We start from the raw sequence: 16013 nt of genomic DNA, 5'->3' as shown, positions 1-16013 counted from the left end.
GCTGAACATACTGTTGTCATGGTATCTACTACTGAACATACTGTTGTCATGGTATCTACTACTGAACATACTGTTGTCATGGTAAATACTACTGAACATACTGTTGTCATGTTAACTACTACTGAACATACTGTTGACATGGTAACTACTATTGAACATACTGTTGTCATGATAACTACTACTGAACATACTGTTGTCATGTTAACTACTACTGAACATACTGTTGTCATGGTATCTACTACTGAACATACTGTTATCATGGTAACTACTATTGAACATACTGTTGTCATGGTATCTACTACTGAACATACTGTTGTCATGGTATCTACTACTGAACATACTGTTGTCATGGTAAATACTACTGAACATACTGTTGTCATGTTAACTACTACTGAACATACTGTTGACATGGTAACTACTATTGAACATACTGTTGTCATGATAACTACTACTGAACATACTGTTGTCATGTTAACTACTACTGAACATACTGTTGTCATGTTAACTACTACTGAACATACTGCTGTCATGGTAACTACTATTGAACATACTGTTGTCATGGTAACTACTACTGAACATACTGTTGTCATGTTAACTACTACTGAACATTATGTTGTCATGGTAACTACTACTGAACATGCTGTTGTCATGTTAACTACTACTGAACATACTGTTGTCATGTTAACTACTACTGAACAATCTGTTGTCATGGTAACTACTACTGAACATACTGTTGTCATGTTAACTACTACTGAACATACTGTTGTCATGTTAACTACTACTGAACATACTGTTGTCATGTTAAATACTACTGAACATACTGTTGTCATGGTAACTACTACTGAACATACTGTTGTCATGTTAACTACTACTGAACATACTGTTGTCATGTTAACTACTACTGAACATACTGTTGTCATGGTATCTACTACTGAACATACTGTTGTCATGGTAACTACTACTGAACATACTGTTGTCATGTTAACTACTACTGAACATACTGTTGTCATGTTAACTACTACTGAACATACTGTTGTCATGGTAACTACTACTGAACTTACTGTTGTCATGGTAACTACTACTGAACATACTGTTGTCATGGTAAATACTACTGAACATTCTGTTGTCAAGGTAACTACTACTGAACATACTGTTGTCATGTTAACTACTACTGAACATACTGTTGTCATGGTAACTACTACTGAACATACTGTTGTCATGGTAACTACTACTGAGCATACTGTTGTCATGTTAACTACTACTGAACATACTGTTGTCATGGTAACTACTACTGAGCATATTGTTGTCATGTTAACTACTACTGAACATACTGTTGTCATGGTAACTACTACTGAACATACTGTTGTCATGGTAACTACTACTGAACATACTGTTGTCATGTTAACTACTACTGAACATACTGTTGTCATGGTATCTACTACTGAACATACTGTTGTCATGGTATCTACTACTGAACATACTGTTGTCATGGTAAATACTACTGAACATACTGTTGTCATGTTAACTACTACTGAACATACTGTTGTCATGGTAACTACTATTGAACATACTGTTGTCATGATAACTACTACTGAACATACTGTTGTCATGTTAACTACTACTGAACATACTGTTGTCATGTTAACTACTACTGAACATACTGTTGTCATGGTAACTACTACTGAACATACTGTTGTCATGTTAACTACTACTGAACATACTGTTGTCATGTTAACTACTACTGAACATACTGTTGTCATGTTAACTACTACTGAACATTCTGTTGTCATGGTAAATAGTACTGAACATACTGTTGTCATGTTAACTACTACTGAACATACTGTTGTCATGTTAACTACTACTGAACATACTGTTGTCATGGTATCTACTACTGAACATACTGTTATCATGGTAACTCCTATTGAACATGCTGTTGTCATGGTAACTACCACTGAACATACTGTTGTCATGGTAACTACTACTGAACATACTGTTGTCATGTTAACTACTACTGAACATACTGCTGTCATGGTAACTACTATTGAACATACTGTTGTCATGGTAACTACTACTGAACATACTGTTGTCATGTTAACTACTACTGAACATTATGTTGTCATGGTAACTACTACTGAACATACTGTTGTCATGTTAACTACTACTGAACATACTGTTGTCATGTTAACTACTACTGAACAATATGTTGTCATGGTAACTACTACTGAACATACTGTTGTCATGTTAACTACTACTGAACATACTGTTGTCATGTTAACTACTACTGAACATACTGTTGTCATGTTAAATACTACTGAACATACTGTTGTCATGGTAACTACTACTGAACATACTGTTGTCATGTTAACTACTACTGAACATACTGTTGTCATGTTAACTACTACTGAACATACTGTTGTCATGGTATCTACTACTGAACATACTGTTGTCATGGTAACTACTACTGAACATACTGTTGTCATGTTAACTACTACTGAACATACTGTTGTCATGTTAACTACTACTGAACATACTGTTGTCATGGTAACTACTACTGAACATACTGTTGTCATGGTAACTACTACTGAACATACTGTTGTCATGTTAACTACTACTGAACATACAGTTGTCATGTTAACTACTACTGAACATACTGTTGTCATGGTAACTACTACTGAACATACTGTTGTCATGGTAACTACTACTGAACATACTGTTGTCATGTTAACTACTGCTGAACATACTGTTGTCATGGTATCTACTACTGAACATACTGTTGTCATGGTATCTACTACTGAACATACTGTTGTCATGGTAAATACTACTGAACATACTGTTGTCATGTTAACTACTACTGAACATACTGTTGACATGGTAACTACTATTGAACATACTGTTGTCATGATAACTACTACTGAACATACTGTTGTCATGTTAACTACTACTGAACATACTGTTGTCATGGTATCTACTACTGAACATACTGTTAACATATTGAACATACTGTTGTCATGGTAACTACTACTGAACATACTGTTGTCATGGTAACTACTACTGAACATACTGTTGTCATGTTAACTACTACTGAACATACTGCTGTCATGGTACTAATTGAACATACTGTTGTCATGGTAACTACTACTGAACATACTGTTGTCATGTTAACTACTACTGAACATTATGTTGTCATGGTAACTACTACTGAACATGCTATGTTAACTACTACTGAACATACTGTTGTCATGTTAACTACTACTGAACAATCTGTTGTCATGGTAACTACTACTGAACATACTGTTGTCATGGTAACTACTACTGAACATACTGTTGTCATGTTAACTACTACTGAACATACTGTTGTCATGTTAACTACTACTGAACATACTGTTGTTATGGTAACTACTACTGAACATACTGTTGTCATGGTAACTACTACTGAACATACTGTTGTCATGGTATCTACTACTGAACATACTGTTGTCATGTTAACTACTACTGAACATACTGTTGTCATGGTAACTACTATTGAACATACTGTTGTCATGGTAACTACTATTGAACATACTGTTGTCATGGTAACTACTACTGAACATACTGTTGTCATGTTAACTACTACTGAACATTATGTTGTCATGGTAACTACTACTGAACATACTGTTGTCATGTTAACTACTACTGAACATACTGTTGTCATGTTAACTACTACTGAACAATCTGTTGTCATGTTAACTACTACTGAACATACTGTTGTCATGTTAACTACTACTGAACATACTGTTGTCATGGTAACTACTACTGAACATACTGTTGTCATGGTAACTACTACTGAACATACTGTTGTCATGGTAGCTACTACTGAACATACTGTTGTCATGGTAACTACCACTGAACATACTGTTGTCATGGTAACTACTACTGAACATACTGTTGTCATGGTAACTACTACTGAACATACTGTTGTCATGTTAACTACTACTGAACATACTGTTGTCATGTTAACTACTACTGAACATACTGTTGTCATGTTAACTACTACTGAACATACTGTTGTTATGGTAACTACTACTGAACATACTGTTGTCATGGTAACTACTGCATACTGTTGTCATGGTATCTACTACTGAACATACTGTTGTCATGGTATCTACTACTGAACATACTGTTGTCATGGTAAATACTACTGAACATACTGTTGTCATGTTAACTACTACTGAACATACTGTTGTCATGGTAACTACTATTGAACATACTGTTGTCATGGTAACTACTACTGAACATTATGTTGTCATGGTAACTACTACTGAACATACTGTTGTCATGGTAACTACTACTGAACATACTGTTGTCATGGTAACTATACTGTACTGTTGTCATGGTAACTACTACTGAACATACTGTTGTCATGTTAACTACTACTGAACATACTGTTGTCATGGTAACTACTACTGAACATACTGTTGTCATGGTAACTACTACTGAACATACTGTTGTCATGTTAACTACTACTGAACATACTGTTGTCATGGTATCTACTACTGAACATACTGTTGTCATGGTATCTACTACTGAACATACTGTTGTCATGGTAAATACTACTGAACATACTGTTGTCATGTTAACTACTACTGAACATACTGTTGTCATGGTAACTACTATTGAACATACTGTTGTCATGATAACTACTACTGAACATACTGTTGTCATGTTAACTACTACTGAACATACTGTTGTCATGTTAACTACTACTGAACATACTGTTGTCATGTTAACTACTACTGAACATACTGTTGTCATGTTAACTACTACTGAACATTCTGTTGTCATGGTAACTACTACTGAACATACTGTTGTCATGTTAACTACTACTGAACATACTGTTGTCATGTTAACTACTACTGAACATACTGTTGTCATGGTATCTCTACTGAACATAATCATGGTAACTCTATTGAACATGCTGTTGTCATGGTAACTACCACTGAACATACTGTTGTCATGGTAACTACTACTGAACATACTGTTGTCATGTTAACTACTACTGAACATACTGCTGTCATGGTAACTACTATTGAACATGCTGTTGTCATGGTAACTACTACTGAACATACTGTTGTCATGTTAACTACTACTGAACATACTGTTGTCATGTTAACTACTACTGAACATACTGTTGTCATGGTAACTACTACTGGACATGCTGTTGTCATGTTAACTACTGTATGTTGTCATGGTAACTACTACTGAACATACTGTTGTCATGTTAACTACTACTGAACATACTGTTGTCATGTTAACTACTACTGAACATACTGTTGTCATGTTAAATACTACTGAACATACTGTTGTCATGGTAACTACTACTGAACATACTGTTGTCATGTTAACTACTACTGAACATACTGTTGTCATGTTAACTACTACTGAACATACTGTTGTCATGGTATCTACTACTGAACATACTGTTGTCATGGTAACTACTACTGAACATACTGTTGTCATGTTAACTACTACTGAACATACTGTTGTCATGGTAACTACTACTGAACATACTGTTGTCATGTTAACTACTACTGAACATACAGTTGTCATGTTAACTACTACTGAACATACTGTTGTCATGGTAACTACTACTGAACATACTGTTGTCATGGTAACTACTACTGAACATACTGTTGTCATGTTAACTACTGCTGAACATACTGTTGTCATGGTATCTACTACTGAACATACTGTTGTCATGGTATCTACTACTGAACATACTGTTGTCATGGTAAATACTACTGAACATACTGTTGTCATGTTAACTACTACTGAACATACTGTTGACATGGTAACTCTATTGAACATACTGTTGTCAACTACTACTGAACATACTGTTGTCATGTTAACTACTACTGAACATACTGTTGTCATGGTATCTACTACTGAACATACTGTTATCATGGTAACTACTATTGAACATACTGTTGTCATGGTAACTACTACTGAACATACTGTTGTCATGGTAACTACTACTGAACATACTGTTGTCATGTTAACTACTACTGAACATACTGCTGTCATGGTAACTACTATTGAACATACTGTTGTCATGGTAACTACTACTGAACATACTGTTGTCATGTTAACTACTACTGAACATTATGTTGTCATGGTAACTACTACTGAACATGCTGTTGTCATGTTAACTACTACTGAACATACTGTTGTCATGTTAACTACTACTGAACATCTGTTGTCATGGTAACTACTACTGAACATACTGTTGTCATGTTAACTACTACTGAACATACTGTTGTCATGTTAACTACTACTGAACATACTGTTGTCATGGTAAATACTACTGAACATACTGTTGTCATGGTAACTACTACTGAACATACTGTTGTCATGTTAACTACTACTGAACATACTGTTGTCATGTTAACTACTACTGAACATACTGTTGTCATGGTATCTACTACTGAACATACTGTTGTCATGGTAACTACTACTGAACATACTGTTGTCATGTTAACTACTACTGAACATACTGTTGTCATGTTAACTACTACATGAACTATACTGTTGTCATGGTAACTACTACTGAACATACTGTTGTCATGGTAAATACTACTGAACATTCTGTTGTCATGTTAACTACTACTGAACATACTGTTGTCATGTTAACTACTACTGAACATACTGTTGTCATGGTAACTACTACTGAACATACTGTTGTCATGGTAACTACTACTGAACATACTGTTGTCATGTAACTACTACTGAACATACATATTGTTGTCATGTTAACTACTACTGAACATACTGTTGTCATGGTAACTACTACTGAACATACTGTTGTCATGGTAACTACTACTGAACATACTGTTGTCATGTTAACTACTACTGAACATACTGTTGTCATGTTATCTACTACTGAACATACTGTTGTCATGGTATCTACTACTGAACATACTGTTGTCATGGTAAATACTACTGAACATACTGTTGTCATGTTAACTACTACTGAACATACTGTTGTCATGGTAACTACTATTGAACATACTGTTGTCATGGTAACTACTACTGAACATACTGTTGTCATGTTAACTACTACTGAACATACTGTTGTCATGTTAACTACTACTGAACATACTGTTGTCATGGTAACTACTACTGACATGCTGTTGTCATGTTAACTACTACTGAACATGCACTGTTGTCATGTTAACTACTACTGAACATACTGTTGTCATGTTAACTACTACTGAACATTCTGTTGTCATGGTAAATAGTACTGAACATACTGTTGTCATGTTAACTACTACTGAACATACTGTTGTCATGTTAACTACTACTGAACATACTGTTGTCATGGTATCTACTACTGAACATACTGTTATCATGGTAACTCCTATTGAACATGCTGTTGTCATGGTAACTACCACTGAACATACTGTTGTCATGGTAACTACTACTGAACATACTGTTGTCATGGTAACTACTACTGAACATACTGTTGTCATGTTAACTACTACTGAACATACTGCTGTCATGGTAACTACTACTGAACATACTGTTGTCATGTTAACTACTACTGAACATACTGTTGTCATGGTAACTACTACTGAACATACTGTTGTCATGTTAACTACTACTGAACATACTGTTGTCATGTTAACTACTACTGAACATATGTTGTCATGGTAACTACTACTGAACATACTGTTGTCATGTTAACTACTGAACATACTGTTGTCATGTTAACTACTACTGAACATACTGTTGTCATGTTAAATACTACTGAACATACTGTTGTCATGGTAACTACTACTGAACATACTGTTGTCATGTTAACTACTACTGAACATACTGTTGTCATGTTAACTACTACTGAACATACTGTTGTCATGGTATCTACTACTGAACATACTGTTGTCATGGTAACTACTACTGAACATACTGTTGTCATGTTAACTACTACTGAACATACTGTTGTCATGTTAACTACTACTGAACATACTGTTGTCATGGTATCTACTACTGAACATACTGTTGTCATGGTAAATACTACTGAACATACTGTTGTCATGTTAACTACTACTGAACATACTCTTGTCATGGTAACTACTATTGAACATACTGTTGTCATGGTAACTACTACTGAACATTATGTTGTCATGGTAACTACTACTGAACATACTGTTGTCATGGTAACTACTACTGAACATACTGTTGTCATGGTAACTACTACTGAACATACTGTTGTCATGTTAACTACTACTGAACATACAGTTGTCATGTTAACTACTACTGAACATACTGTTGTCATGGTAACTACTACTGAACATACTGTTGTCATGGTAACTACTACTGAACATACTGTTGTCATGTTAACTACTACTGAACATACTGTTGTCATGGTATCTACTACTGAACATACTGTTGTCATGGTATCTACTACTGAACATACTGTTGTCATGGTAAATACTACTGAACATACTGTTGTCATGTTAACTACTACTGAACATACTGTTGTCATGGTAACTACTATTGAACATACTGTTGTCATGATAACTACTACTGAACATACTGTTGTCATGTTAACTACTACTGAACATACTGTTGTCATGTTAACTACTACTGAACATACTGTTGTCATGGTAACTACTACTGAACATACTGTTGTCATGTTAACTACTACTGAACATACTGTTGTCATGTTAACTACTACTGAACATACTGTTGTCATGTTAACTACTACTGAACATTCTGTTGTCATGGTAAATAGTACTGAACATACTGTTGTCATGTTAACTACTACTGAACATACTGTTGTCATGTTAACTACTACTGAACATACTGTTGTCATGGTATCTACTACTAACATGAACATACATGTTGTCATGGTAACTACTACTGAACATACTGTTGTCATGGTAACTACTACTGAACATACTGTTGTCATGTTAACTACTACTGAACATACTGTTGTCATGGTAACTACTATTGAACATACTGTTGTCATGGTAACTACTACTGAACATACTGTTGTCATGTTAACTACTACTGAACATTACTGTTGTCATGGTAACTACTACTGAACATACTGTTGTCATGTTAACTACTACTGAACATACTGTTGTCATGTTAACTACTACTGAACACTACTGTTGTCATGTTAACTACTACTGAACATACTGTTGTCATGTTAACTACTACTGAACATACTGTTGTCATGTTAAATACTACTGAACATACTGTTGTCATGGTACTACTACTGAACATACTGTTGTCATGTTAACTACTACTGAACATACTGTTGTCATGTTAACTACTACTGAACATACTGTTGTCATGGTAACTACTACTGAACATACTGTTGTCATGGTAACTACTACTGAACATACTGTTGTCATGGTAACTACTACTGAACATACTGTTGTCATGTTAACTACTACTGAACATACTGTTGTCATGGTAACTACTACTGAACATACTGTTGTCATGTTAACTACTACTGAACATACAGTTGTCATGTTAACTACTACTGAACATACTGTTGTCATGGTAACTACTACTGAACATACTGTTGTCATGTTAACTACTACTGAACATACTGTTGTCATGTTAACTACTATTGAACATACTGTTGTCATGGTATCTACTACTGAACATACTGTTGTCATGGTATCTACTACTGAACATACTGTTGTCATGGTAAATACTACTGAACATACTGTTGTCATGTTAACTACTACTGAACATACTGTTGACATGGTAACTACTATTGAACATACTGTTGTCATGATAACTACTACTGAACATACTGTTGTCATGTTAACTACTACTGAACATACTGTTGTCATGGTATCTACTACTGAACATACTGTTATCATGGTAACTACTATTGAACATACTGTTGTCATGGTAACTACTACTGAACATACTGTTGTCATGGTAACTACTACTGAACATACTGTTGTCATGTTAACTACTACTGAACATACTGTTGTCATGGTAACTACTACTGAACATACTGTTGTCATGGTAACTACTACTGAACATACTGTTGTCATGTTAACTACTACTGAACATTATGTTGTTGTCATACTGGTAAACTACTACTGAACATACTGTTGTCATGTTAACTACTACTGAACATACTGTTGTCATGGTAACTACTACTGAACATACTGTTGTCATGTTAACTACTACTGAACATACTGTTGTCATGTTAACTACTACTGAACATACTGTTGTCATGGTAACTACTACTGAACATACTGTTGTCATGGTAACTACTACTGAACATACTGTTGTCATGTTAACTACTGAACATACTGTTGTCATGTTAACTACTACTGAACATACTGTTGTCATGGTATCTACTACTGAACATACTGTTGTCATGGTAACTACTACTGAACATACTGTTGTCATGTTAACTACTACTGAACATACTGTTGTCATGTTAACTACTACTGAACATACTGTTGTCATGGTAACTACTACTGAACTTACTGTTGTCATGGTAACTACTACTGAACATACTGTTGTCATGGTAAATACTACTGAACATTCTGTTGTCAAGGTAACTACTACTGAACATACTGTTGTCATGTTAACTACTACTGAACATACTGTTGTCATGGTAACTACTACTGAACATACTGTTGTCATGGTAACTACTACTGAGCATACTGTTGTCATGTTAACTACTACTGAACATTATGTTGTCATGGTAACTACTACTGAGCATATTGTTGTCATGTTAACTACTACTGAACATACTGTTGTCATGGTAACTACTACTGAACATACTGTTGTCATGGTAACTACTACTGAACATACTGTTGTCATGTTAACTACTACTGAACATACTGTTGTCATGGTATCTACTACTGAACATACTGTTGTCATGGTATCTACTACTGAACATACTGTTGTCATGGTAAATACTACTGAACATACTGTTGTCATGTTAACTACTACTGAACATACTGTTGTCATGGTAACTACTATTGAACATACTGTTGTCATGATAACTACTACTGAACATACTGTTGTCATGTTAACTACTACTGAACATACTGTTGTCATGTTAACTACTACTGAACATACTGTTGTCATGGTAACTACTACTGAACATACTGTTGTCATGTTAACTACTACTGAACATACTGTTGTCATGTTAACTACTACTGAACATACTGTTGTCATGTTAACTACTACTGAACATTCTGTTGTCATGGTAAATAGTACTGAACATACTGTTGTCATGTTAACTACTACTGAACATACTGTTGTCATGTTAACTACTACTGAACATACTGTTGTCATGGTATCTACTACTGAACATACTGTTATCATGGTAACTCCTATTGAACATGCTGTTGTCATGGTAACTACCACTGAACATACTGTTGTCATGGTAACTACTACTGAACATACTGTTGTCATGTTAACTACTACTGAACATACTGCTGTCATGGTAACTACTATTGAACATACTGTTGTCATGGTAACTACTACTGAACATACTGTTGTCATGTTAACTACTACTGAACATTATGTTGTCATGGTAACTACTACTGAACATACTGTTGTCATGTTAACTACTACTGAACATACTGTTGTCATGTTAACTACTACTGAACAATACTGTTGTCATGGTAACTACTACTGAACATACTGTTGTCATGTTAACTACTACTGAACATACTGTTGTCATGTTAACTACTACTGAACATACTGTTGTCATGTTAAATACTACTGAACATACTGTTGTCATGGTAACTACTACTGAACATACTGTTGTCATGTTAACTACTACTGAACATACTGTTGTCATGTTAACTACTACTGAACATACTGTTGTCATGGTATCTACTACTGAACATACTGTTGTCATGGTAACTACTACTGAACATACTGTTGTCATGTTAACATACTGAACATACTGTTGTCATGTTAACTACTACTGAACATACTGTTGTCATGGTAACTACTACTGAACTACTGTTGTCATGGTAACTACTACTGAACATACTGTTGTCATGGTAACTACTACTGAACATACAGTTGTCATGGTAACTACTACTGAACATACTGTTGTCATGTTAACTACTACTGAACATACTGTTGTCATGGTAACTACTACTGAACATACTGTTGTCATGTTAACTACTACTGAACATACTGTTGTCATGGTAACTACTACTGAACATACTGTTGTCATGGTATCTACTACTGAACATACTGTTGTCATGGTAACTACTACTGAACATACTGTTGTCATGTTAACTACTACTGAACATACTGTTGTCATGGTAACTACTACTGAACATACTGTTGTCATGTTAACTACTACTGAACATACTGTTGTCATGTTAACTACTACTGAACATACTGTTGTCATGGTAACTACTACTGAACATACTGTTGTCATGGTAACTACTACTGAACATACTGTTGTCATGGTAACTACTACTGAACATACTGTTGTCATGTTAACTACTACTGAACATACTGTTGTCATGTACTACTGAACATACTGCTGTCATGGTAACTACTACTGAACATACTGTTGTCTACTACTGAACATACTGTATGTTAACTACTACTGAACATACTGTTGTCATGTTAACTACTACTGAACATACTGTTGTCATGGTAACTACTACTGAACATACTGTTGTCATGTTAACTACTACTAACAATCTGTTGTCATGGTAACTACTACTGAACATACTGTTGTCATGTTAACTACTACTGAACATTCTGTTGTCATGGTATCTACTACTGAACATGCTGTTGTCATGTTAACTACTACTGAACATACTGTTGTCATGTTAACTACTACTGAACATACTGTTGTCATGGTAACTACTACTGAACATACTGTTGTCATGGTAACTACTACTGAACATTCTGTTGTCATGGTATCTACTACTGAACATGCTGTAACTACTACTGAACATACTGTTGTCATGTTAACTACTACTGAACATACTGTTGTCATGGTAACTACTACTGAACATACTGTTGTCATGGTAACTACTACTGAGCATACTGTTGTCATGTTAACTACTACTGAACATACTGTTGTCATGGTAACTACTACTGAGCATATTGTTGTCATGTGAACTAATAATAAACCTAGCTGTTGTCATGGTAACTACTACTGAACATACTGTTGTCATGTTAACTACCACTGAACATACTGTTGTCATGGTAACTACTACTGAACATACTGTTGTCATGGTATTATGGTTGTCATGTTATTATGGGTTGTTGTTGTCATGGTTTCATGGTTCTTACCCTAATAGCAGGACTGTAGGGGACAGCCACCTTCTTGATGACAGTCAAGTAACCTGGAGCATAGGCAGAGACCTTGTAGTTCCCTGCTGCCAGGAGACGCCAGTAGTCTCCGTCCTTAGCTGTTATCAATACACAATCAATAATCAATATCACTGTACTTAGCTACAATAAGAAAGTACATTAGTAATCAATACACATTAATAATCAATACTCAATTATCAATAACATTATCACAGTCCTTAACTATAATAACAATGTATCAATATAATAATAATCAATAAACTCTAATCAATATGATAATAATCAATCAACTCTAATCAATATCATAATAATCAATAAACTCTAATCAATATGATAATAATCAATCAACTCTAATCAATATCAAATAAAATCTCTAATCAATATCATAATAATCAATAAACTCTAATCAATATGATAATAATCAATCAACTCTAATCAATATCATAATAATCAATAAACTCTAATCAATATGATAATAATCAATCAACTCTAATCAATATCATAATAATCAATAAACTCTAATCAATATGATAATAATCAATAAACTCTAATAATAATCAATCAACTCTAATCAATATCATAATAATCAATAAACTTAATCAATATCATAATAATCAATAACCAATTATCAATATGATATAATCAGCATGTTTTCTCCAATCAACTCATCACCATTAGTGTTGGCTGAGAGGAGGGCTGGGATTGGTTGTACCTGTAGTGATGTCATGGTCGATGCCCTCCACTGAGATGGAGGCGTTAAAGATGGCTCCACCCTGAAGGTCACGCACAAAGCCCTTCACACCACGATGCACCTACACACACACCACACACACACACACAATTTATGTTTTGGTAAAATAAGACATATTTATGTCAATTATGACGTGTGTGTGTGTGTCTGTGTGTGTGTGTGTGTGTGTGTGTGTGTGTGTGTGTGTGTGTGTGTGTGTGTGTCTGTGTGTGTGTGTCTGTGTACCTGTTCTATGTAGTTGACCAATGAGTTGCGGTGTGTGTGTGTGTGTGTGTGTGTGTGTGTGTGTGTGTGTGTGTGTGTGTGTGTGTGTCTGTTCTATGTAGTTGACCAGTGAGTTGCGGTGTGTGTGTGTGTGTGTGTCTGTTCTATGTAGTTGACCAGTGAGTTGCGGTGTGTGTGTGTGTGTGTGTGTGTGTGTGTGTGTGTGTGTGTGTGCGTGTGTAGGTGTACCTGTTCTATGTAGTTGACCAGTGAGTTGCGGTGTGTGTGTGTGTGTGTCTGTGTCTCTGTGTGTGTGTGTGTGTGTGTGTGTGTGTGTGTGTGTGTGTGTGTGTGTGTGTGTGTGTGGTGTACCTGTTCTATGTAGTTGACCAGTGAGTTGCGGTGTGTGTGTGTGTGTGTGTGTGTGTGTGTAGGTGTACCTGTTCTATGTAGTTGACCAATGAGTTGCGGTGTGTGTGTGTGTGTGTGTGTGTGTGTGTGTGTGTGTGTGTGTGTGTGTGTGTAGGTGTACCTGTTCTATGTAGTTGACCAGTGAGTTGCGGTTCTCCTCCCAATAAGTCTTCAGTGTGTCTTCAGCAGGAAACTTGTCACAGCTCAGCTCCAGAGTTATCTCAAAACAGTTACTGCTCAGGTAGTTAAAATCCTGCATGCCTGGAGGGAGGGAGGGAGGGAGGGAGGGAGGCAGAGAGGGGAGGGAGGGAGGGAGGGGAGGGAGGGAGGGAGGGAGGAGGGAGAGAGAGAGAGGGGGGGAGGGAGGAGGGAGGGAGGGAGGGAGGGGAGGGAGGGAGGGAGGAGGGAGAGGGAGAGAGAGAGAGGGAGGGAGAGAGAGAGAGAGAGAGGGAGGGAGGGAGGGAGGGAGGGAGAAGAAAGAGAAAGAGAGAGGGAGGGAGAGAGGAGGGAGGGAGGAGGAGGAGAGAGAGGGAGGGAGGGAGGGGAGGGAGGGAGGGAGAAAGAGAGGGAGGGGAGGGAGGGAGGGAGGAGGGGAGGGAGGGAGGGAGGGAGGGAGGGAGGGAGGAGGGAGGGAGGGAGGGAGGGAGGGAGGGAGGGAGGGAGGGAGAAAGAGAGAGGGGGGGGAGGGAGGGAGGGAGGGAGGGAGGGAGGGGAGGGAGGGAGGGAGGGAGGGAGGGGATAAATTCAGCAAACTTAACATGTGTAAATATTAGTATACAACAAGATTCATAAACTGAACAAGTTCCACAGACATGTGACTAACAGAAATGGAATAAAGTGTCCCTGAACAAAGGAGGGAGGTCAATATAATATGGTGTGGCCACCAGCTGCATTAAGTACTGCAGCCAACTGAGACTACTACACTACACAGGTAACCTACTGAGACTACAAAGGTAACCTACTGAGACTACTACACTACACAGGTAACCTACTGAGACTACTACACTACACAGGTAACCTACTGAGACTACACAGGTAACCTACTGAGACTACTACACTACACAGGTAACCTACGGAGACTACACAGGTAACCTACTGAGACTACACAGGTAACCTACTGAGACTACTACACAGGTAACCTACTGAGACTACTACACTACACAGGTAACCTACTGAGACTACTACACTACACAGGTAACCTACTGAGACTACACAGGTAACCTACTGAGACTACTACACTACACAGGTAACCTACTGAGACTACACAGGTAACCTACTGACACTACACAGGTAACCTACGGAGACTACTACACTACACAGGTAA

At 36.5% G+C, this 16013-nt stretch overlaps 1 protein-coding gene across 1 annotated transcript in view; it reads right to left on the bottom strand.

Annotated features, from left to right (window-relative positions):
• LOC135561536 (carboxypeptidase E-like) overlaps positions 1-16013 on the bottom strand; it is a 37754-nt gene that overhangs the window by 13397 nt on the left and 8344 nt on the right. The window contains exons 2-4 of the mRNA XM_065003232.1: positions 14811-14950; positions 14036-14135; positions 13303-13421 (exon numbers count right to left, since the gene is read on the bottom strand). Of these exons, the coding sequence (XP_064859304.1) occupies positions 13303-13421; positions 14036-14135; positions 14811-14948 (357 nt within the window). The 5' untranslated portion in view covers positions 14949-14950. The remainder of the gene's footprint in view (positions 1-13302; positions 13422-14035; positions 14136-14810; positions 14951-16013) is intronic.

This window comes from Oncorhynchus nerka, linkage group LG18, assembly GCF_034236695.1.
Source record: "Oncorhynchus nerka isolate Pitt River linkage group LG18, Oner_Uvic_2.0, whole genome shotgun sequence".
In the NCBI taxonomy this organism is placed as follows: Eukaryota; Metazoa; Chordata; class Actinopteri; order Salmoniformes; family Salmonidae; genus Oncorhynchus; species Oncorhynchus nerka.
This window is presented reverse-complemented; position numbering and strand designations above follow the sequence as displayed.